Source organism: Mirounga angustirostris, unplaced genomic scaffold (genome assembly GCF_029215605.1).
Source record: "Mirounga angustirostris isolate CCGP_5_RB_7025 unplaced genomic scaffold, mMirAng1.0.hap1 SCAF_17, whole genome shotgun sequence".
NCBI classification, from domain to species: Eukaryota; Metazoa; Chordata; class Mammalia; order Carnivora; family Phocidae; genus Mirounga; species Mirounga angustirostris.
This window is the reverse complement of record NW_026991725.1, coordinates 55,266,874-55,292,874: the sequence shown is the minus strand read 5'-3', so window position 1 is coordinate 55,292,874 and position 26,001 is coordinate 55,266,874. Positions and strand designations below refer to the sequence as shown.

General features: G+C 40.6%; 1 protein-coding gene across 5 annotated transcripts in view; it reads right to left on the bottom strand.

The window, feature by feature from the left end:
- Positions 1-26,001, bottom strand: part of ULK2 (unc-51 like autophagy activating kinase 2) — an 82,536-nt gene that overhangs the window by 41,598 nt on the left and 14,937 nt on the right. For all 5 annotated transcript variants that reach the window (XM_064582743.1, XM_064582740.1, XM_064582742.1 and 2 more), the window contains 10 exons: positions 24,939-24,971; positions 24,611-24,647; positions 19,931-20,104; positions 18,824-18,897; positions 16,846-16,947; positions 15,662-15,720; positions 14,217-14,299; positions 11,300-11,347; positions 10,855-10,943; positions 5,266-5,437 (listed from right to left, as the gene is read on the bottom strand). In XM_064582743.1, the coding sequence (XP_064438813.1) occupies positions 5,266-5,437; positions 10,855-10,943; positions 11,300-11,347; positions 14,217-14,299; positions 15,662-15,720; positions 16,846-16,947; positions 18,824-18,897; positions 19,931-20,104; positions 24,611-24,647; positions 24,939-24,971 (871 nt within the window). The remainder of the gene's footprint in view (positions 1-5,265; positions 5,438-10,854; positions 10,944-11,299; positions 11,348-14,216; positions 14,300-15,661; positions 15,721-16,845; positions 16,948-18,823; positions 18,898-19,930; positions 20,105-24,610; positions 24,648-24,938; positions 24,972-26,001) is intronic.

Sequence of the window (26,001 nt, the reverse complement as noted above, 5' to 3'; positions counted from 1 at the left end):
ACTAATAAGTAATTAAAGCAAGGTTGCAGGATATAAGGTAAATATTTAAAAAGTAAATTGCTTTCCTATATCTCAATAATAAACAACTAAAATTTGAAATTAAAAACAACACCATTTATATCAGCACCCCCCAAAATGAAATATTTAGGTATAAATCTAACAAAAGTCATACAAGGTCTGTATGAGGAAAACTACAAAACTGATGAATGAAATCAAAGAAGAACTACATAAATGGAGAGATATTCTATGTTTTTGGATAGGAAGACTAAATATTGTAAACATGTCAGTTCTTCCCAACTTGATCTACAGATTCACTACAATCCCAGTGAAAATCCCAGCAACTTATTTTATGGATACTGACAAACTAATTCTAATGGTTAAATGGAGAGGCAAAGGACCCACAATAGCCAACAGAACACTGAAACAGAAGGACAAAGGACTGACACTACGCAACTTCAAGACTTAATACAGTAATCAAGACAGTGTTGTATTGGCAAAAGAACAAACAGATCAATGGAACAGAACAGGGAGACCAGAAAGAGACCCCCCAAAATACAGTCAACTGATCTTTGACAGAGGAGCAAAGACAATACAATGGAGCAAAGACAGTCTTCAACAAATAATGCTGTAATAATTAGATATCCACAGACACACAAAAAAAATTCATCTAGATGTAGACCTTTCGAAAAAATTAAGTCAAAATGGGCCACAGACCTAAATGTAAAAGAAAAAAAAATGCAAATATTATAGAAGATAACATAACCTAGAGGACCTTGGGTATCATGATACCAACACTAAACGCAATCCATGAAAGAAAGAAATTTATTTAAATGATTTAATTGATCTTTAGTGATTATTAAAATTAAAAACTGCTCTGTGAAAGACAATATCAAGAGAATGGAATATAAGCTACAGACTGAACAAAGATATCTGCAAAAGAATATTTGTGCCCAAAGACACATCTGATAAAGGACTGTTATCCCAAGTATAGAGAGAACTCTTAAAGCTCAACAATAAGATAACAGACAACCCAACTGAAAAATGGGCCCAAGATCTTTTTTTTTTTTTTTTTTTAAGATTTTATTTATTTATTTGACAGAGAGACAGCAAGAGAGGGAACACAAGCAGGGGGAATGGGAGAGGGAGAAGCAGACTCCCCGCTGAGCAGGGAGCCCAATGCGGGGCTCGATCCCAGGACCCTGGGACCATGATCTGAGCCGAAGGCAGATGCTTAACCGACTGAGCCACCCAGGAGCCCCTGGGCCAAAGATCTGAACAGACACCTCACCAAAGAAGATATAGGGATGGTGAATAAGCATATGAAAAGATGTTGAACTGATATCAGATGTCATCAGAGAAATGCAAATTAAAACAACGAGACACCACTGCACATCTATCAGAACAGCCCTCCCTGGAGCACTGACACCACCAAATGCTGGTGAACACGTGGAACAACAGGAACTCCCATTCACTGTTGGTGGGAATGCAAAATGGTACAGCCACTTGGGAAGAGTTTGGTGTTTTCTTACAAAACTAAACATGCCCTTACCATACCAGCCAGCAGTCATGCTCCTTGGTATTTATCCAAAGGAGCTGCACGCTTATGTCCACACAAAAACCTGCACACAGATGTTTATAGTAGCTTTATTCTTAATTGTCAAAACCTGGAAGCAATCAAAGTGTCCTTTAATAGGTAAATGGACAAACTGTGGTACAGAACTATAGAGACAATAAAAAGATCAGTGGTTTCCAAGGGACAGGTGGGGAGCTCAGAGGATTTTTAGGGCACTGAAAATGCTCTCTATATTATAACGATAGATAAATGTCATTATACCTTTCTCCAAACCCAAAGAATGTACAACAACAAGAATGAATTCTAAGTGGACTATGGATGTTGGGTGATTGTGACGTGTCAGTGTAGGTTTATCCTCTGGTATTATCCCTTTAACATCTGGTGAGTATGTTGAGAATGGGGAGGGGCAGGGGGTATGTGGGAAACTGGTACCTTCCTCTCAGTTTTGTTGTAAACCTAAAACTGCTCTAAAAAAATAAAATCTTTGGGGCACCGGTGTGGCTCAGTCGGTTGAGTGTCCAACTCTTGATTTCAGCTCAGATCATCATCTCAGGGTTGTGAGATCGAGCCCCGCATTGGGTTCAGTGCAGAGTCTGCTTGGGATTCCCTCTCTCCCTCTCCCTCTGCCCCTCCCCCCACTTGCTCTTACTCTTTCTAAATAAATAAAAATCTTTGAAAAATATATGCATGATATATTTTACAATAACAAATTTTTAATAACTAAAGAGAAGGGTGTGGGGATGCCTGCCTTCAGCTCAGGTCATGATCCCATGGTCCTGGGATCGAGTCCCACATCAGGCTCCTTGCCGAGCAAGGAGCTTGCTTCTCCCTCTGCCTCCCTCTCCCCCTGCTTGTGCTCTCACTCTTTCTCTCTGACAAATAAACAAATAAAATCTTTAAAAAAATAAAAAGAAAAAGAAGGGTGTGGCCAACTATAACAAATGCTGTAAACACATCAAAAAGATGAAGACTGAGAAATGACCTGAGATTTGGAAGCACAAAGACCTCGACAGGAGCATTTTTGGAAAAAAAAAATTTCAAATACAGTATTTACACAAGGACAAAAAACAAAGGTAACTTTATTCTAGTTAAAACTTTATTCTAGACAAAAGATGTGAATGTCCTTTATGTAGGAAAATATAAATATCTATCAAAACACATTAAGGAAACCTAAATAAGTGGAGAAACGTACTTTTTTTTTTTTTTTAGATTTTATTTAAATTCAAGTTAGTTAAGGTATAGTGTATTACTAGTTTCAGGGGTAGAATTTAGTGGTTTATCAGTTGCATACAACACTCAGTGCTCATTCTATCAAGTGCCCTCCTTAATGCCCATCGCCCAGTTACCCTATCCCCCCACCCACCTCCCCTCCAGCAACCCTCAGTTTGTTCCCTAGAGTTAAGAGTCTCTTATGGCTTGCCTCCCTCTCTGTTTTTATCCTACTTCACTTTTCCTTCCCTTCCCCTATGATCCTGTTTTGTGAGAAACATATATTCTTTTTTTTTTTTTAAGATTTTATTTATTTATTTGAGAGAAAGAATGAGAGAGAGAGCATGAGAGGGGTGAGGGTCAGAGGGAGAAGCAGACTCCCTGCTGAGCAGGGAGCCCGACGTGGGGCTCGATCCCAGGACTCCAGGATCATGACCCGAGCCGAAGGCAGTCGCTTAACCAACTGAGCCACCCAGGCGCCCGAGGAACATATATTCTTGATTTGACAATTTAATATTGTAAAGATCATTAACTGTCCCTGTATAGGTCTTTTAAAATCAACACAATTCCCATCAAAATCCCCAAATGGTTTTTTGTAAGATTTGTCAAGCTGCAATTAGACGACATTGGCACAAAAGGCGTCAAGAGTAGCCAGGGTGATTCCAAAGAATACTAGAATGCTCTTTACCATCACCCCTCCCCACAATCTCTCTCTCTCTCTCTCTCTCTCTCTCACACACACACACACACCAATTTAAAAATGATTATAATACAGACAAATAGACCAATGGAATAAATAGAAAACCTTAAAACAAACCCAATTCTTTATGTAAACGTGATATGACAAATCTGGAATTGCCTCTCAGTAGAGAAGGGACAGAATATTCAATAATAAGATCCCTACCTTATTCCATCTACAAAAGTGAATTCCAGGTAAAGGTAAAGATGAAAAAAAAAAAAGTATTTAGAAGTTACCATTATTCCATTGGGGCAGCACGGCAGAGACTATTAGTTGCCTACAACTTGTCTGTACCAATATTTCATAGATTTGAAGTTGAAAATTTCTAGAGTATCCATGTGGAAGGAACTCTGACACAAGGATATCTGTTACAATACATTTTGAATAGTGAAAAGATAGGAATTATCCAGGTAACCCTCAGCAGAGAAATGGATAAACCTGTGGTTTAATTGTACTACAAAATTCAGATATTAAAATAAACTACATACATATCTAGATCTGTATCTAGATACACAGCAAAAACATGAGTAAAAAACCAAGCTATAATAACGTTCCTTATACCATTTACTTAAAACTGTAAAAACACAAGAATACTGTATGTTATTTATAGATACAGGCATATGTGAAAGTATTAAAAAAATCTACAGTAAGAATTTACCTCTGGCAGGAGTAGAACGAGGAAAAGGACTTTAGCCGTACCCGTATAGCATTTTACATCTTTAAAAGACATCTAAAACAATGTGGCCAAACTTTGACATAAATAAAATTAGAATGGTGGTGGACTTGAGTATCTGCTGTATTATTTCCTGCTTGAAATACTGCATAATTTTTCATTTTAATTCCTTTTTTAAAATAGAAGAAAACCACTGTATTCTGGATTTTTAAAGGTAACTCCCAGTTGTCGGAGCACCAGTGGTGAACCACCCCACCTACCCCTGCAGCTCTGTCCGTGCTCCCCCTGCCCCAGTCGATACACCCCGGAGCTCGCTTGCTCTGGGGATGACGGCCTTCACAACAACTAGCACGATGCCTAAGGGCAGCAGCTGTAAAACCTGACAAACAACTACCCAGACCTCTTGATACGAACTTATCCAACCATCTGCACCTGCACATGGTCAACTTGATACTATTCAATTATTGAAGGAACCCAATTTCTGGTTTTTCTGATCCTGTTCCTTCACAACCAAACCACAGTTCCTTCTTCCTCCATGGTTTTGTCTAACTTCTTTTTTTGTAGGTTTTCTGGTGCCCTTTGCTACTCCTTAGAGCCCTGACCATATTTAGTCAAGTTGGATTCTGCTTCCTTTATAAAAATTCTTCCCATATATTTATGAAACTCATTCCTGACCTCATGCCAGTCTCTCCTGAAGGGCCTCCAGACTGGTTTTAACCTCCCTTGACTCTTAGGTTGTTTTTGCAAAAGAGGTCTTCCCTTCATGCCTTTCCTTAAATTTAATTTCTCTCATTCTGCTGACTTTTCTATTTCTTTCTGTGTGGATACAAACAGAATTGGAGATCATTTCCCGCAAACTTTTCATCTACCTTCAGAACCCAGTTACTGCTTTACGGAAGATGACTGAGCAGAGCTAAAACGTAGGTAGGTAGTTCTGGGAATTCAAACAACTCAATAAAGTGCCCCCTCTGAAAAGGTGGCCGACACGAGAGAGCATGACATAGGAGTTGAAAATAAATGCTAGGCTAGTAAATTAAGAAATATAATGTGTAAAGTAGAAAAGATTCTCACATGAGTGGTCTGACGAGACGCTGTGTGGGACGAAAACAAAGTCATCCGTGTCACAAGAAGAGTTCCTGCTACTGGCACTGGCAGAGTCTCTGGACACCTGGAGATAGTCGGGAGGACCCAGTGGTGGGGAGCATAAGTTTTCCTCCTGAATATGCTGCGTATCTGGAAGGGACTGAAATTAACAACATAAAATTAAAACTGGCCTCATAATAAAATGCACGTCAGAACAGCCATTCGACCAAGGAATACTGTCTTCATACAAGTGGGCATAATGTTCAGTTCCATCTTAAAACTTCAAAAAAAAAAATCTCTGTGGAAAATCTTTCCCTTAGAAAAGCACAGTTTAAAGTGTCTTTGTATAAAGACTTCTAAAATGTTTTCCAAAAATGATACTTAAACATATATCATACCACTTATCATGTACACGTCTGCCTCTCCTGAAATTTCTGAGGGGTGTTTTTATCATCTCAACAGTCCCAGATTTGGCTCCTGGCCTAGCAAAGCAGGTGCTCAGCAACTCTTCACTTGATGACCAAAACACAGTGTCCAGGGACTTTAGACTAATGACATCTTGCAGACATTTTAAAAAGTTTTAAACTTCCAATGAAGAAAACAATATAAACAGGAAAGCAAGAGACCATGTTCTGTAAAAAAGTAAATAAATCAATAAGGATAACTGCATTCAAGCCTAGAGATTTATGTACACTCACAGAAAGAAAGATCTGGAAAACCTTACAGGTTGTGGGTATGTTCCTTTTGTTCCTCTTTTGTTAGGGGGAGGAGTGGGTTTGCAGGCGACAGGGCAGGAAGGAAAGGAAAGCATTGCAAAATGTATATAAGCAAATACTCAGATGTAAGCAGTTACATGCCCTTTGGCATTTGCCTAGTTCAAGGACTCAAGTGACACCTCTAATTAAATGTCTTGATTACACAATGGTTTTCTGAAACAATGAACTTCCTAGCTGATTGTGTTAAGTCCCCTAAGACCCTGTTTAACCTCTGTTTCTATTTAAGAAAAGGAAAAATACTACACAATGCCCTTTAAACTTAAACCCCCCAATCTTAAACACCCAATTCACTGTTAGCTCTCCTTTGAATGTCACTGTGCAATGAAATCTGTCTCACATCTCCTATTGTGTGTGTGTGTGCCTGTGTGTGTGTGTGAGACACACAAATGACATACAATCCCCTCATCACTTTTTAGAGAGACCTTATGTGTCAAGGTAATCAAGCGAAGGGATAATGGAAAGACTAACAGGACTGACCGGCTACCATGGGCTAGACACTGTTGAGAATTTTCCATGTCTTCCCTAACCAGTCCTGTTCTGAAACCCATTTCATATATATATAAATAAACAAAGCTCAGAAGTTTGGGAAATTTGCCTGAGATCACACAGCCAAAAAGCGGTCAAGTTGATATGTGATTCCAAGCATCTAACTCCACAATTTCTTTCCAGTGGTTTAGGCAGGCACTTTCTCGAGTAAACTTGTCTGCACCCACAGCATCTGAGTGGAAGAGATCTTCTCCTCAATTGTCTCTCCACCTTTGCTCTAAGTCTATTCCCCTCCACCTCCTCAGGGACCTGGATCAGCTCCCCCCTGCTCCTGAAGCTCTCACCCTCTCCCTTTCCTCTGGCTTTCTTCCCCTCCGCACATAAACACATTCCATCTTCTCACACCTCAAATCCCTGCAGTCCTCTTAATTAACCATCTTCTCTCACTTCCTTACTTTTTAACAATGTCTCTCGAAATTATCAATCTTCACTGACTCAAACTCCTCACCTCCTATGTATCGCTCAACCCACCATAATCACTTTCTGCCTTCAACTGTCCAATAAGACGGTCTTTATCAGGCTTACCATTCACTCCCACTGCCAAGTCATGTGGACACGTACTCTATTCCTTAAGTTACCTGAACTCTGTTTCATCTGCACTGCGGACCACCCTTGACACTCTACCCCTTCATTCAGTGAGCCTGCTTCTTAGTCTGTTTTGTGGGTAACTGCTTCTTGTTTGTCCCTTAAAGGAGAGGGATAAGAATGTGGAGTTCCCCAAGGTGCCACCCTGGGCCGGGCCCTCTGCTCCTCACATTTTTATACTTACCCTGGCAACCACTCTCACCCTCCTTCAAGTACCACCACGCCTCTGCAGCCTAGGTCTCTCCGGTGAGCGTGGACTAACTCACCACCTTCCCACTCCAAAGCACTCCTCCCCACACTCCCTGACTGAGCCACTTCACCATTATCCATCCATTCAGTCCCCAGTTCAAGCAATTCCAGGCTCGGCAAACTCTACCCTTCTCTTACCTAGCCCCCACCTTCCCGCACGCCCTCATTCTCAGAAAACAAAATGAATGAGCTCAGGCCCTCATTCTGAGAAAAACAAAAACAAAACAAGAAAGGTGCAGTAGTCTGCAGTGTTCTCTTTCCTCTGATAGAGAGACCACTCTACTCTCTACTAGTCTCAAATCCAGCCTTCCACCCTGCTTTCAGAAGAATCGAGCTAAGACACACAGCGGGTCACAGCACACCTCCACCTAAAAGCATTCAGATGGCTCACCACAGCCAAATCCCATCAGGATACAGCAGTTCCCTGCCTCTCTAGCTCTACCTACCCCTCCCCACACCACCAATGCTCTCTGCATCCACCCAGCCTGGACTGCTCAGAGAAGCCTTGTCTACAGAACTTCCAACAATGATGGAGACATGGATCTACTAGCCATAGACAGCTACTGAACACTTGAAAGGGGCTAATGTGACTAAGGAGCAAACTTTTAAATTTCACTTAATTCTAACAAATTTCAGTGGGCCCGGGGGGTTAGAGAATACTTTCAGTGGGTCATGCTTCCATGACTTCATGAATGGGGATATCTCTGCCTACAATGCCATTCTTTTACTAATTCACTTTGCTAAGTCTTTCTTTAAAACTCTGCTCAATGTCCTCCCCTGAGCAGCCTTCCTGAGTTCTTGGTCTGATTTCATGCTCCCCATTCATGTTCCCACAGGCAATAAAGAGACACACACATATGCTTCCAACAGTGATTGCTTTACCTACCTCTTCTCCACAAAACTAAATGAAAAGCTCCTTAATGTAAGAGATCTGGTCATTTCATTCATTTGTATTAAACGAAACCTTATAGAAACTAGGTGTCTAATAAATGTTATGAAACCAAGAAATGTTCAAGAAATATTATCTGAATAGCATTTAACCTATAGCCAATATCATAACTCAAAGACTGATTTGGATTTCTTTTTTTTTCCTTTCAAAGATTTCTCTGGAATCAAGTAGCAGCTGGATATTTGTGTGAGAATGTAAAAAAAAGAGAATGTTGTATGTGCATGACTATGTGTATCAACCCTCCATATGAGAGTCTACTCCAGCCGTAGGAAGGAAGGGGATGCATGCATAAAATTATCTTATTTTTGGCAGGTTACATTAAAAGCAAGACCTATTAAACCATCCCATTTCTCACTATCTGGAAATTAGAAACATTCTGGATTTCCTTTTATTCTCCAGCTTTCTTTTTTCACTTTTTATTTTCACTTCAAGCATTAGTTGTTTTTTTTTTTTTTAAGTCGGCTCCACACCCAGCGTGGAGCCCAATGCGGAGCTTGAACTCACGACCCTGAGACCAAGACCTGAGCTGAGATCAAGAGTTCGACGCTTAACGGACTGAGCCACCCAGGCGCCCCAAGCATTAGCTTTTAATAAAAGCCTTCTAAAAATGGTTTTCCCACCAAAGTTTTTAGCATCTAAATATGCCTCTTCTCTCCCTCTGGCATGTCCTCACTCCTGTTAGCACTCCATCTCTTCCCCAGCAGCCTGAGCCTAGCTCTGTATGCTCTCCCTTTCAATGCTACCCCACCCAACAGAAAACCCCAACTCGCTCTCTCCAGATAAAGCAATTTCCAATCCAACGTCCCTCCTACTGGACCCTCTCTTTCTCACTCCTTGGTCATTCTACAAACAGGCTCCTTTCTTCTTGCTCTCTCCCACATCTCTCTCATAATTAGATTCCTCCCTGTGGTTCCTTTCTCAAGCATACACTTTGCTTTTCATATTATGTCTCACTCTGCATCGAACACAGACTTCATAATAACAGCGACAGTTTATCCAGTACCCACTCCCGCTGCTGCTGAAGCACAGCTCACGAAGCCTGCCTTACCAACGAAGGAGCCGTGGCTCAGCTCTGGAACCGACCTGCTCCAGGTTAAGGGTGAGCAAGCAGCCTGGCCAGCACCGAAGTCAGCTGCGCCTGGCCCCAAATAAGGCCAGCTGTCTTTCCATGTCGGTACCCTTCCTCTGCATTTCTCCCCGGTCACTCCAAATCCAGTGATTTCTTATATTCCAGACTGAAGCAGAAATCCACAACACTTTTTTTCCCCTTTTCTTTTCTTTCTTTTTTTTTTTAATTCACGGGACTATAATGTCTTATTAGCCCATCTGCTTTTTCTAACTTGGTTTAAGTCTGCAGGGTTAGGCAAAAAGGGTTTTTGCCAGTTTTAGGACTCGTCTGTTTGCGATCGGCTGCGTCAGCATCTGCTTTAGCTATGGGCTGTTAGGTTTTCCTTGAAATTAATAATAACAGCAGTTGCCACTTACTGAGTTCTATGTACCAGACATTGTAGTAAAGTGCTTTTGCTCATTTATCCTTAAAAAACCCTATGAAATAGGTCAATTACACTCGCTTTCCATATGAGAAACAGGCTCAAAGAGATTAAGCCATTTGTCCGGGTTAATGTGGCAAGTAAGGAATGCAGAAGCTCCCAAGCCCCATGCTCTTTAACCTCTGAGGGGAACCCACTAATTATACAATCACCTCCTTTTATCACTGCCCCACCCTCTGCCAGCAGAATTCAAGAAATTCATGTCTGCCAGGCTAATCTGGAAAATATTCACAATAGCTGACACAAGGGCCCTTGGACCTTCAGCTGATGGAAAAGCCTCAAGGTCACAACCCACACTGCAACAGAGATTTGGGGAAAGGGTCAGAAAAGGGCAGAGTAAAACCCTGGGAGAGTGGAGCAGAAATTCTCAGGATCTAGAAGAAGCACTTAGGTTGGAGGGGAGAAAGCCATGGAGAAAACGGCCTGGGAAGCCCAGGGGAGGGGAGAGGCTGGTGTGGAGCAACTCTTGAAGGGCTGGTAACCATCATTATGGGAACTGAAGTCAGAAGAATGTGGCTCAGAGGTCACTCACCACCACTGGAAATTCTATGTACAATAAATATCCAAACTGATGTGATGATAGAGAAAATAAATAGCTATAACCTATCTACTTGTGATGGGTACTCTTTGCAATTATCATCCTTCCCAACCCCTAGGGCATGAAAAGGTGAGAGTACTGTACTCCCTGTTTAGACAGAAAGGGCCCAGAGGGGTGCCATTTCTTGCTAAAGCTTACACAGCTAAATAAGGGCAGAGGTCCAAATCTAGGTCCATTTGACTCAACAATCACGCTCTCTGCCCAAACCACAGCAGCACCAGGAACTGCACCTCAAAAGGATATCCACAGTGTATTGGCAGGCTCCCTACGAACAGAGGCAATAGCACTAACTCCAAAATTATGTTTAGTAAAACCAGAACTTACTGGTGGAGAGGCAAAACGACAAGATGGAGAGCTACCACAGGAGCTTCCAGAGCCAGAGCCAGCATACACGGGCACCGGAACCGGGCAGGCTGCGGGAAGAAACACAGATGAGAGAGACGCCACTCTGCAGGGCAATTACACGGCTCGTCTAACAGAAACCCTGTCGAAACTACGACCTCTTTGCGTTGACCAAAAATTCATTCACCTACTTATTAGAGCTCCCATGGGTAGAACTACAACTGCAGCAATTACTACAACTATTTCAACTGGGATTTGGAAAAAAAATGACTGTGTAATTCAATAAATAAAGCTACAGTTACTGAAGAAAAACTCAATGAAATCTTGAGAAGCACAATCAAAAATTAATTTTGTGACACAAAACGCTAATTTTCCCTTAAGTCTGCCTTCACTCTTCAAGTAAAAATGCAAAAAAATGGGTACTCACATTTTTTCACTGGAACTTGCTCAAGAAAAGGATGGCTAAAAAATGCTTCTGTAATGAAAAAAGGAGAATGCAACCCTTAAACTGAGGTTGACTAGCAGACAGGTTAATCTTGTCGATGTATTTAACAGTGTCTTTGAGATCATAATTATTATTAACTTCTTTATGTAGCCTCCATCTCCTTCCACTGTAAAAGCCTATGATTTTTATAAGTCATCTACAAAATGATCAGATTATAATTTAAAATAATAATTGTGAATTTTGCAAACACACGTTACCAAGGCGGCAGGCCCCGAGCAACCGAGGCAGATGTGTTCTGGGACCTGTGCTGCCCCTGCTAAGCACGTACGGGAAGCACAGCTGTGGTTAACTGTCCTACGAGGCAATCCAGGCAGCTGATTTATACAATAAATCCCATCCTTCTATCCCAGAAGAGAGATTCCTGCAGGTGGTTTCACTTTTTTTTTTTTAAATCTGTAAGTCTGATTTAATTTCTTTGGCTGTCCACCAAGGATAAAACCTACACAATAAGGCTGCTAATTAGGTAAAGATAAGTAAGTCAGTGAGGACATGGCCACTCATTACTTTCTTTACCTTCCCATTTCACTATTTCTTTAAAAACCCACAAAGATAATCTCCTGTGTCATGAAGTCCCAGACCCGTATGCTAGTAAATCTCTCAGAGCAGGCAAGGAGGGCAGCACAACACCAGCGTGGGGGTTTAAATGAGGTGATACGAGATCAGGAAAAGCTTAACTCAGGGCCAGTCTCAAGTATCTTCTACTCTGAACGGTCCCATGAGTCTCACTGATATAAATCGCCAAAAGCCACTCAGGGTAAATATCAGTTACAAGATTTGCTAGGGAATAGAAATGTGGAGGATTTTGAAGAAAAACATGAGTTTTCTACCTGGGATCATTTTTAGAACAAAAATTAGTATACATACACATTAATGCTAGTTTGACTTATAAGATTTTTTATGCTAATTTTTGCAATGGACATAATAGGGATGAAACAAAAAAGATATAAAAAAACTGAAAGCAAATGCTCTGAAACCGCATTCCCCATCAACTGCTATGGTATGGAAAATATACAAATACTTGATATGATCTATCATTTTAAAACTATTATCGATGGATATGTTGTTTCAGTATTGACCCCTATTTCTCATGGTTACAGAGCAATTCTCAATTTAATTTCTCCCTCTGAAAGATAAAAATATTTACCAAGTACATGTGCTGAAATTTAGTTCCAACTTCACAAAACTTTAAGAAAATACATATCAGACTATTTCACCTTGTCCCTTATATGGAAACTTCTAGACCTATTGTCTACTGAGGACATTTGCTAGGACAACAAATTGGGTGCTTCACATAACAGTTTATTTATTCAAGAAGAACAATCTTTTACATGAGATTGATACGAACAAGTTAACAAACTGTCCCCCAAAGAGGAGCTGAGACCCAAACAATTTCAGGGAGAAAGGTTCTTTCAAAACCTTCAGGAACTGGATAATCCCTACAGTATTAAGCATTCCAAATTCTTTCATTATGCAACAAGTGGTAAAATATTGTTTGAAAATAGACTGTGTTAAAATACTTAGAAATTTTTAGCTTTAAATGATTATATTATAAAAAGAAGAAAGGCTCAAAATCAGTGATTGACCTTTAGAATGTAAAAATCTAAAATCATGGCCTCGCGGAGCACCCAGAGCCTGCTCTCCTAAAGCCCTAAAGCCGTGAAAACCAATCTGCCACAGAGCTCCCCTCCCTGTCTCCTGAAACCCCATCTTCAAGGCCAGGGACTTTTCCACCAGGATTCTGGAGTGTTTCTCCTTTCCTTCCTCCCAGATCTTCTCCCAAATACATCCCCAGCCTAGACCTCTCCTCTGAACTCCAGGTGCCCTTTGGGTATCTGCACCCCTATGTTAAATGCATGTCTTCAATTTGACAGGTCCAAGCTGAACCCTGATTCGCCCCATAGCCTGCTCGAGCCACACAGCCTCACCCATCTATAAGCAACGACTCTATACCTTCACGTGCCCAGGCCAGACAGCCTGGAGGCATCTTTGAGTCTTCTCTCTCTCACACCCCACATCCAATTCCTCTGTCAATACTGCTGCCTCTACCTCCAAAAAGATGCAGAATTCAAGGGACTCCCTACCACTTCTGTGGCCTAAGCCCCTTCATCTCTCACTGGGGTAACTGCTGTAGTCCCCAGATTGGTCCCCCAGCCTCTGTGCTCCTGCTACCTCACCGTCCCTCTCCACAGTCTGTTGGCAACAAGCAACCAGAATGATCCTTTCTAAAGATGGGTCAGATCCTATTATTCCTCTGCTCACATTCTCCCCATCACACTTTCAGCAGAAGCCCACGTCTTTAACTGGCCTTCTAACTGTTCCTCCAGCTTACGTGGCACTCTCCCAGCCCTGAGCACTTGTACTGGCTGTTCACTCCGCCTGGAAAGCTCTTCCCACAGACATGCACACGGCCCACTGTCTCACTATCCTGCTGTCCTTGATCAAGTATTTCTTCAAAGCCCACTTCCTCAGAAAGGGCTTCACAGAACTTAAACTTTCAATCCCTCCCCCACCTGCATTTCCCTTCCCTCTTCTTTCCCACAGCACTTATCACCTTCTATTTGGTGCGTGATTATCGTCTATCCTTTGTTTGCCTCTCCCCCACGAGAATACATGAGGACAGGGATTTTCTTTATTATTTACTACTCTATCCTCTGTACCTAGAACATAGTGAGCAGTCAATAAATATTTACAAAATAAGGGAAGGAAAAAAGACAAAGAGAAAGAAAGAAATTGACTTTAATTTTCTCCTGAAAACTCTACAGTATCATTCAAAAATAATTTTGGGGGGCTACACAAAAATAAAATTAGAGAGCATACAAAATTTGAAAATATTACTTACCAAAGTCCATTCTGTCTTTCTGGTTTCTCTGAAGCAAACCCAAAAGGAGATTAGCCAAATAAGGTGATGTTTCTCTGGGAATACTGGGGGAAAGGAACAAAAAGACTCTAAGTGGGTGAGTTTATACATATTAACTACATGATTTTTGCCTTCATTGTGGTAAATGAAAATGTATATGCAGCTTTGCAAATACATTTTATACCAAGAAGATCATGGTAAAGCCTCATTCCTTATAGGAGAAAAACCAAAACCAAAACCAAAACCAAAAACATTAAGCAATTGCCTTTGAGAAAGGGCATCCATTCGGGAAGATTTCTGCATTGTGCTTATTAATGTTATCTGTTTGAATATCTGCAGGCATAAAGCACTTCACAAGCACAATCTTGAGTTTTAACACAACTTCAACTTGGCACTAATATTTGCTAGAGTTCTCAGAAGAAGAGCCACCTCCAATTCTGTCTGGAAAAGGGCACAGCTCAAATACAAGTGAGAAACAATACAGCTTCCTAAAATCCACTAAGAAAAAGACAAACCAAAAGAAAAATGACTAATAGGAACATGCAATTCACAGAATAAAAACTACAAAAGGACATAAACAAATGAAAGAGTGCCAACTTTACTAGTAAAGAGAATAATGCAAATTAAAGAGCTAATTGGTCCTCTTCTGTTTGTGAGGCACCTGGTGTGATAACCTCCTGTGTTGGTAAAAACGTGGGGAAACAAGCACTCTGTTGTACTGCTGCATTAGCTGATCTGGAGAGCAGCCCTTTTGGTCTAACAATTCCATTTCTAGGAGTCCGTCCTAAAGAAATACACAGAAGTGTACAACACACACACACACTTCACTAAACACTGTTTGGAGTAACCAAAAAATGAAAACAAGGATCTGATTAAACAAAATATGATACATCCAGCCATGGAACTCTATGAGCCACTTAAAAGAATGAGGTAGTTCTCTATATCCTGTCGCTAAAATGATGTCTAAGGTAGACTGTACAGTAAAAAAAGGTTGCAGAACTTTGTCAAGTACGATGTAATTTGTATTGAAATATGTGTGCATAAATATGTAAATGTGTGTGTATAAATATCTACATAAGGTACAGAGCCAGCTCGTGTTATCCTAGAGAGCAGGGAAGGCCAAGGGAGGAACTGACCTCCTAGTCACGCACATCTGTTCTGTTTGCATCTCCCTCCCCTCGAAGAACACGCAAAACTTCTGTAGTTTTTTTTTTTTCCTTTTAAATACACTTTACATTTTAAAAAAAGAAAAAAAAGAAGGTACAGCACTACCCAGGCACCTATGACGCACCAGTAATTTTGTGATTTTGTTATAATGAATGTTCTCACATTAATGTCAACTGAATAAAGATTCAAGAATGGAAACCTACCGGTTCACATAATGTTGCATTTACAGACAGTAAAACCCAGTTTAACTGAACACCTACCTAGGCATTAAGCTCCTGTTTTTTTCATAAAACATCCTTAGGTCTTGAGGACTATTGGCCTATTTAAAAAAAAGAAAAGAAAAAAAGGTTTTATTCCCTAAACAATGGGGGAAGAAAGTTCAAATCATGTGGTCCATGCTCACAGGGTTGCTACAGAGCAGACATTCTGAACCGGAAAGTCCTGGGTTTCGGAAGGAGCCACAGATGGGCACCAGGAACTTAAAAACCTCTGGAACTATGCGTGAACTCTGTGTATCTGGGCTTAAGGTCTCTTTGCCGAGGTCAGCCTCCCAGAGGAGCCTGAAACTTAGGAAGAGTTAAGAACCACTACTCTGGAGGTCACCCAGCCCACCCAACAGGTACATTTTTATTGGGTAAAATCAGGGTATATTTTCCCTTAGGACTGCCAAGGGTGCAAGGAAGGGAATGAAGCGCACGCCTGCCTTTCAGTCCCTCCCCGGGCACCCAGCACCAGGTGGCGCCCGGATGGTAAGAGCTGCTGGGGCGGCGAAGCTGCCCCTCGGCCGCCATTCTAACCAACTGGACTGAGAAATTAAGTGTCTAAAATGGCTGGGGCACTGATTTTATATACTTTTTTACAGAAATAAGTTGACTTTGTTCCAGTTTTCAGGTTTAAAAAACCTCTTTGTAACTGGGCTGTATGAACTCAGGAGGAATCATCATGATTCGTTCTAGAGGGTCTCTTTCTGAAAGGATGGAGTCGAGGAGAGGGAAGAGTAACCCAAAATAATGTGCATAAAAACGAAACCATCAACTCTCTCTCACCCAGCAGTGACAGGAATAGGAAGCTGGAGATGGTTTCCGGTGATCTTCCCAGCCCAGGCCTAGCCCGCACGTGGAGTGCAGGGCCCCCCAAACCAAGCTAAGCAGGAAGCGCTGAACATCACTGTTCACACCATTTCCCACCAGGGTGTCAGTCCAGACCCCGGCTAGTTGTCACTAGCCTGGCAAACATGTAACGGGCTTTACACCCAGGCCAACTACAAAGGGAAGGCAGATTAAAAAAAAAGGAAAAGCAAAAGCTGTTCTGGCTCACAAAATCAAAACAAATCACAAGGGAACCAAAAACACTGCTTTCAAAGTGTTCCCCGTTTTCTAAGTCAAAGGCAACTGTGAAATGAGAAGATCCCAAAACTTAGCACAGAAGTAAAGAATCAGGCTACCTGAAAAGGTGGTTTTCCAACTAGGCACTGATATATCACTGTTCCTATGCTCCACAGGTCTGCCTTAGCATCATAATGTTGAGACATAATAACTTCAGGAGCCTGGGGATAAAAACATTCCAGACACATGCATGATGTTATCTACATACTAGTATTGATAAATTAACTGGTAAAGGTCATGCTCCTAAGAAAACTACTAAAATGAGGTCACACTGTAACATTTCCCTAATCAGATGATCCTGCTGTGAACTTAAACCACATTCGTACACTGGTATTTACTGGTAAATCTCAAAAACAACGTTGCATGAAAAGAAGCAATTGATAGAAACAAGCATTTCTATGTATTACCATGGACAGCAATACAGTAAGGGTATTAAGGTTATAATAAAAATACACACCAGCGGGTGCCTGGGTGGCTCAGTTGGTTAAGCGACTGCTTTCGGCTCAGGTCATGATCCTGGAGTCCCGGGATCGAGTCCCACGTCGGGCTCCCTGCTCAGCGGGGAGTCTGCCTTTCTCTCTGACCCTCCCCCCTCTCATGCTCTCTATCTCATTCTCTCTCAAATAAATAAATAAAATCTTTAAAAAAAAATACACACCAGCTACAGGACAGAGGTTACTTCTGGGGTAGAAGAGTGGGAAATGGAAAGAGGGAAACGTTTAAAGGACTTGGGCTGTTGCTGGAGTATTTTCTTTCTTTCTAGAAAGAAAAAAGATCAAGGCACACATGGCAAAATGTTACCTTTGTTAAATATGGAAAAGAGGTACACAAGTGTTTGCTGTATTACTCTGTTTTCCCTGTCATTTGAAAGCTTTTAAAATAATACACAAACTATGATGAAAACACAATAAGGATTGTCTTAAAAGCAAAGGTGTTTCTCTGCTTTCTTACAGCTCTTTTCCCACCTCTTCTCACTAGATGCTGCTTTTTAAAAATACCAATAATCTGGACAAATATTAAACAGAAATGTCAAACACGCTCAAAACCAGTAAACTTTATTTTCCAAGTGTACCATTTTTAGTTGTCATCCCTAGTAAGCTTCTCACTGATTTAGATCAGAGGAAATCCCTATTGAATATAAGCCCATTTTAAACTTAGAACTGAGATAGGTACGTGGATTTATTCTGCAGAATTCTGAAGCTCCAGAATTAAGCTATTTCCAGGCTTGATGCTTCACATTGGTTCGGGAAGTTTCATAGCCTTGCCTTTTCAGACATGACAACATCCATACGGAAGGATGAAGGGGAGAACTAAGATTTTTCAGCTTTACCTCTAACACTAAGTGAAAACCTTCTATGATCTAGGGATCTTGTCAAGAGAAATAACATGCAAAAGATGAGCATGTTCACCCTAGAGATGAAGAAGTGCCCAAGAGGGTTTAAAAATAAATAAATAAATAAAGTTTTCCCTAATATTACACATCAAGTATAGCATGACCATGCTTCATCAATTTGTGTTTTCAATTTAATCTAATAGGGAATTTCTACCATTAATAACTAATTAAAAAAAATTTTAAACTAAAAGAACTCCACGCTGGGTGTGGAGCCTACTTTTTTTTTTTTTAAGATTTTATTATTTATTTGACAGGGAGAGACACAGCAAAGAGAAGGAACACAAGCAGGGGGAGTGGGAGAGGGAGAGGGAGAAGCAGGCTTCCTGCTGAGCAGGGAGCCTGATGCGGGGCTCGATCATGACCTGAGCTGAAAGGCAGACGCTTAACGACTGAGCCACCCAGGTGCCCCTGGAGCCTACTTTAAAAAAATTTTTTAACTAATGGGTAAAAGTGACTGACTTCTACTGTCCACTATATTAAAGCAAAAGAGGACTTATAGCATTATCAGTAATATAATCAGTGTCAAACAACAATTTAGGCTATACATAAAATCACATCTTAACTGGAAACCAGCATCATACTTAAATTCCAATGCTAAAGGCACCGTACTATACACAGGCAAAGACAAAATAACAGTCACTCACCATGTACATTGGGGACCCACACAGTGTTGCAGCCATCATGTTACTGTGTAGGTAACGAGCAAACCCAAAATCCGCTATTTCACAAAATAAAAAGGAGAAAAACAAAGGATACCTTTACTCACACTTCACATAGATCATACCTTCAAGACACAGAGGGCACAAAGGAATTGTGAGGAATTTGCAGCTTACTGAATAAGTCTGTCTGCCAAAGAAAAAAGTTTCTACCTCAATTTCGACAAGCTAAGAACTGGTAGTGATCACTGACTGTCTAAGTCACTGCTCTGTCAGTTTTGTAATCAGGGAGCGGGCACCAAGCTTTGCAAGAGAAAAAGCTAATTGCAATAAACGATTCATTAATACAGCTCTCACTAAGTATCAGTGCCAGGTACGGAATTTGAACTTTTTTTTTCCCTCTCCAGATCCAGATGTACCATACATAAAATCAGAAACTTATTTTTTTAAAGATTGTATTTATTTATTTTAGAGAGAGAGAGAATGAGCTGGGAGAGGGGCTGAGGGAGAGGGAGAAGCAGGCTGCCCGCTGAGCAGGAAGCCCAACGTGGGGCTCGATCCCAGGACCCTGGGATCAGGACCTGAGCCGAAGGCAGACGCCCAACCGACTGAGCCACCCAGGCGCCTCCAGAAATTTCTTTAAATACTGGCAAAATAATTTTTTTTTTATTTTTAAAGAAAAGCTTTAAAAAATACCTAGCATTACAAACTGCTTCAAATAATTGTGAAAAAGAAAGGCTGATCTAAATGGTCTCTTAGATCCCTTGTGTTAAAATCCCATGGGATGTAAAGAGCCCAGGTTATTCAACTGCTGTTATGATGATAATATATCACGTTATGTATGAGAAGCAGGATAGGGTTTGCTGCTGGGGGTCGTGTTTGGAGTTCCTAGCGTGGGCCCCTCGGTCCTGAGATTTAGGATAGGCTGCCAGTAACGTAAAGGGTTCCCATATCCAAATGCACCTCGCTGAACTCAATAAAAATTTCAAAAGCGCATCAACAAAACCCATCATTCTAACAAAGCTGAACAAAATTTTCTTAAAACTATGGAGTCTCAAGACTGTCCTTTCCATAAGACACTACATGGCCATTTACCTATTTTGATGCGAATACCACTGACGTTGGATTTTCTGCGATTCGCGTACGACAGCAAGATGTTCTGTGGTTTGAGATCCCTGTGGATTATTCCTTTGCTGTGCAGAATCCGCATGGCAGCTGCGATCTGATGCAGAAACACTCTAATAGTATCTTCGCTGAGAGTTCCTTTAGCTGGTAGAAAAGGAATCGCATAAATATTTAAACACACAAAATCAAATACCATCTGCATCTCCCATCAACAGAATCGAGTTAAGAACATAGAGGGAATGAAGAACTGGGAGTCACATTTTTTTGTGTGTTACTCTAATAATTTAAGTCTATGAAGAGATATCAGACACCTCAAACACTTCACTCGATCTGTTGTAAAGAGAACTGACTTAACATTTGCATCTCTCGTTTTCGCTGGTGTTTTTCCTTTCCCGTTTTTTACTGGTGAAGGTGCCATGGCATGTGACTCTGAGCACAACAGGTACTCAGCGAATGTGAGGCCCCCTCAACAAGCCAAAATAGAAGTTCCCCTTGTTACTAGCCAAATTATCTGGGATAAATGTCCATATTTCAGCCCGGCCATTATATGAGCACAAATTAAAAGCAGGTGGGGTCTATGAATGGGGACTGGGACCTTTTTCCACCACTTGTAGCTGTGAGGGGTCTGTGCTCCCACATGGCTCTCCCCTCATCTTCCCTGCTGCAACATTCCTGCCCCACCACTCTCATCACTAGACACCTTTAAGAAGGAACACTTGTTTTCACTACTATAAAGAGACAGTATGGACATTATTGGAGGGTAGTCATTACTGACTACTAGAGTGTGTCTGTGTGTCCGCTGGGGCATACTGTAATGGTCAACAGCTTGATCTGGAGTCAGGCTGCCTTTCTTCAAATCCCAGCTCCTCCACCTCCTTACTGTGTAACCCTGGAAGATGAACCCTCTGTGCCTACTTCCTCATCTAGAAAAAGCTGGAAACAGACTAACCACATGGGGCTGTTGTGACAATCAAACAAGATAGCGCCTTTAATAATAAAGACTTTAGAAAAAGCCTGGCACAGAATAACTATTCAAATACAGTCAGTACACAAAGATAAAACTTTTTATTACAATGAATCTAAAAGCCACAAGTGTGATTCCTGAATCTACATTAAGGATTTAATAGCCATGACCCTATCTACTAAATCCTTTGTGAACATACTTCTGCCTATACAACTCTAGAATATGTTCTATATAATCTTTCAATATGCAATTAAGAAGACAAAAGTAATATTACACTTGGAACAAATTAAGTATTATCTTTAAAATCATTTTAGACACGTTATAATGACACTTTATGTCCTTAACATCTTCTAAGAAGATAAATCCCCATGGTTTATAAATAGTTCTGTTCTACTTTTTTTATTCTTTGGGACTCTTTTCTTGATGCTCACTGAAAACAAAAAGAAATCTAAATACACCAAAACATATAAAACGTGATATCTTCTATATGCCATCCCTTGGAAATAAACACTGCTAAAAATAGGGAGTGTATTCTTCCAGATCTTAGTGGGTGGGTCAAACCAATGATTAGCTCTTTATTTTTGTAATGTTTTACTTAACTTACTTTGCAAAAATTAGAACAGACAGTTTTCCATTTCATTCATTTCCATTTTCATTCTAGGGCTACTTTAAATGACTGCAGCTGCTTAGAACTTGAATTTTTGCCCCATGACATACAATTGAATATACTTAAATTTGCTTCAGAGTCCAAATTCTAACATTCTTCTTGTGGCGGGAAGTGAATGATCTAGTGTAATCTGTTTCTGACACAAACTGTAGTAGGTATTCACATAGTTCTATGAACATGGAATGCGTACTTCTCATCACAACCCCATATCCCGAATCTGCCACATTAAAAACTTAGTATTTTAAAGGCATGGCCAACATCAAAACTCTTCCAAATAAATGAATTCTTGAGCAAGTTAGCCCAGAGGGAGCAGGCTCAGCCGCGGCTGCCTCACTCAACGAATTCTGCTAGAATCCAAGTTCAAGTACGACTTGCTAATTAATTTAAGATGTTTTAAACTTGCCAATCAGTAGGATTTGTTTTCTTTTGAAAATGTGAATGGCATTTTACTTATCAAAGGAAATAAAAGGACTAAATGATCGTGTTGTGATATAATGCTCCCCGATAGAAATACAATGTGACCCACATACGTAACTTTCAATTTTCTAGCAGCCACATTTTAAAAACGAAAAAGAAACAGGTTTAAATAATATATATTTAATCTAATACGTCCAAAACGATTTCCACTTGTAATCAACATAAAGGCCTTAATGAAATATAACCGTTTTCCTCCTTGAAGTGTCCAAAATCAAATATATTCACACTTGTAGCACATCTTCAGACTGGGCCACATTTCAAGAGCTCCGTAGCCCCATGAGGTTGGTGGCCACCCTACCGAACCACTTAACTCTTGAAAATTCCTTGAGGTCCAGATTTCTTTTATATGTCTTTCCAAGTGTTTTCAAACTACAAGGGATTCCTTTAAGGACTGTGGCAGAGAGGGGCCAGGGAGAGGTTCAAGGACTTGACCAAAACCACAGCAATTAAGTGATGTGAAGAGGGGCACTGTTACAAACCAGCTTGTCTGACTCCCAACACTCAAGCTCGTAAACTCCCCACTCTTGGGTCTCCTGTTCTAACGCTAGTGCTCTGGAATATCAAATACAGGGTTCAACATACTGGACGAAACTGCTGCCAAAGCTTACTTAAATCCGCGACACCAGTAACACTGCCTGCATGGGTGAGGAGGACTTCTGTTAATGAGGGAAACTGATATTCCAATGAGGGCACTAAACTGATAGGGTGCCACTCAATCTGACCCCAGGGGAAAAGGTGCTTTTACCCGGGTCACTGAGAACATCAAGGAACTCGAGATTTGCTGATTGAGAAGGCAGAAGCAGGGTGTTTTCTAGCTTGAACTTCTTTCCACCAGTGGTCAGTGAAAGTGCCTGTCTCACTGCATTCTATCTACTAGTAAATGACATTTTGAAAAAAAGAAAAGATTTACTAAATTAGGATTAAAAAAAAAAAAAAAGAAGAACTTGGTTGGGAAAAACACAAAACTACACATGCATTTAGAGAAAGAATGAAGCTCAGTTCAAAATAGAGTTAATAAAAATACTGCACTTGTTCATTATTAAACAAGTAAACTCCCAAATTCAGGGTAAAGGTTGTCTCTAAAGGGTAAGGACAGGAGTGGGACTACGGAGCCTCAACTATTTATAATTTTTTTTTTAAATTGGGGGGCGTAATAAGTTTCCTTCCTTCCTTCCTTTCTTTCCCTTCCTTCCTTCCCTCCCACACTCCCTCCTCTCCTTCCACAACAATCAGCTAGCCAAAAACCAAGCTTCCAAATCCTGTCTCTGTCCGGTGCCTCCCCTAAGGTGTGCTGGCTCAGGAGGGGCCCATGGCGGGCAGGGCAGGCGGGACGCCCCGAGGAAGCAGGAGCCGAGGAGAACCGGTCCACTCAGGGCAGGGACACGCGGGACCAGGCGGGGTCTCGGCTCCCCTTGGGCCTGAATCTCCCCCCTCAGGATGAACCGGACTCCCGCTCTGCTCCTTCTCCGCGGTGGCAGTTCCAGTGCCTGGGTGGCCAGCCGATGTACACGGACCGCAGAAGCTCTGTTGACGGTGGACCATGTAGCACCCGTGGGGTCGCCGTCCTGGGGTCGCCGCTGTCCCCTGTGTGCCCAGGCCCGCGGCCATGGAAGGGAAGGAGCTTTGTGCCCTGGGCCACTTTACCCACCGCAGGCGAGGGCTGAGGGCAACACTCCCAGTGTTCTTCCTATTAATCTCTGTGCAGCTTTTGAAAGTCAGCAATACTTTATATTTGAAAGATTTTTAAAAGCTCACTTTCAATTGCACTCCCTGATTACAAGGTGAAACTGAACATTTTTAATATGTTCTCGTAAACTGTCCACACCCTTTGTAAGTGTACCTATTGATGTATTAGGGTCACCATCAACGGCCATGATCTATTCAGAGGTTGAGTATTTTTTGCATATTTCCCTTGCATTTTAAGGGATGAACAAGGAGATGCTGGCCTCATCTGACACCATTTTAAAAAATACTTGTGGGAGACACAATTTGATCTGAATGCCTTATATCCATCCTGTGTATATACATTTTGGATACAGAATTTCAAGCACCATCTAGTACTAAAATCTTACCTCTGCCAGGAAATAATTTCAATGTTACTTTTAATTAATCCTCTGTAACTTTTTAATTTACAAGAAAGATTCACTTAATAAACACATTCTTAGATATATTTTTGCATTGTGATTTTTTTATTTTGAAAGAAATGAAAGGGACTAAAGGTTCACTGCTGGTAACCCAGAGAGTCTTTCGAAGAAGAGAACCATATGGTTTTTTCTCTCTTGGGGAGAGGACCCATCTCTCAAACACTGCCAGAAAGAGGGATACATGAAGGAAGCCCTTATACACAAGTTTAGGAATAAAACCACAACAAACAACAGTTGGTCAGCAAAGCGATTCACACTTAAACAAATACACAAATATTTATTGAATGTTTCTATACAAGTGCAGAAAACAGGGTCAGCATTATTTCAGATGTAACTCTCAGGATTAAACAGACTACAGTACTATCTTTATTGAGCACTGACAGACAAACAAAAATTACCTTGCAAATAATCTGCCAGGTCTCCACCATTGCAGTACTGATACATAAAAGAAAAAATATTAAAATAAGGAAACGGATTCAAGATTAATTCAATTCATGATCAGTTAATTTTAATTAAAAATAGTTTCTATATAATGTAAACCTAGTCTGAAAACATAAGAATTATGGTATCAAATTTTTAAATTATATATTACTTATAAAGTAGAATCTAAGTCACTAAATGGACTTTATTAATTCAAAATTTCAAATAATAATCTACTGTCCACTGTAAAGTACATATTAATCAAAAGGAATTTGAAGTAAATTAAACAGCACATACACTACCTACCTCCATCACCAGAAAGACAGAGTTGGGTAATTCCTGAAAAGTAAACATTAAATACAATTTAGAGAAAGAATGAAGCTCAGATTCAAAATAGAGTTAATAAAAATACTGCACTTGTTCATTATTAAACAAGTAAAATTAAATTACAAAATCTATTAGTAAGTGAAATTTAAAATCCCCAACACAGTAATTTAAGCATCCCAACTTCAAAAGCAAGCCAAGTTTTGATGACACTAATATAGTCATTACGTTCAATTCTGTTTATGGAAAGAACTAAAGAAAGATTCACTGTTTGGTCATAGCTATGGTAAATTTGTGGGGCGGGGGGAGGATTCTCTGGTCCTCTGAGAAGCATTTCTACTTGGAAAAGTTTATGATTTGAGCAATGACTTGATAATCCTATCTAGCAATGCTAAACGCACAATCTGATTTCTGGAATACATGACCCAGGTTAGTTTTTTGTTTTTCTGATTCTTATGTTTATTTGGAGGCAATCACATTATTGGGGATTTGTTGGCAGAGGAAAGACATTTATTTCCTCACATAGCAACAGACTTATTTTTAAGGAACTGATTTCAGAAATTTTACTAAGTCTCTCAGAGTCATATAGCTCCAGATCTGTTGCTTGCGTAATTCAAAGACTGGCTTCTTGATTCTTCAATAACAATTTTTACAATGTTAATTAAATTTTAAATTGTTCTTCCTATAGCCTAACTGGAGACAGTGTTCAAATGTGATTCAAGATATAGCCCTTCCCAATGCAAACTGGTGCAGCCACTCTGGAAAACTGTATGGAGGTTCCTCAAAAAGTTGAAAATAGAGCTACCATATGATCCAGCAATTGCACTACTGGGTATTTACCCCAAAGATACAAAAGTAGGGATCCGAAGGGGTACGTGCACCCCGATGTTTATAGCAGCAATGTCCACAATAGCCAAACTGTGGAAAGAGCCAAGATGTCCATCGACAGATGAATGGATAAAGAAGATGTGGTATATATATACAATGGAATATTATGCAGCCATCAAAAGGAATGAGATCTTGCCATTTGCAACGACGTGGATGG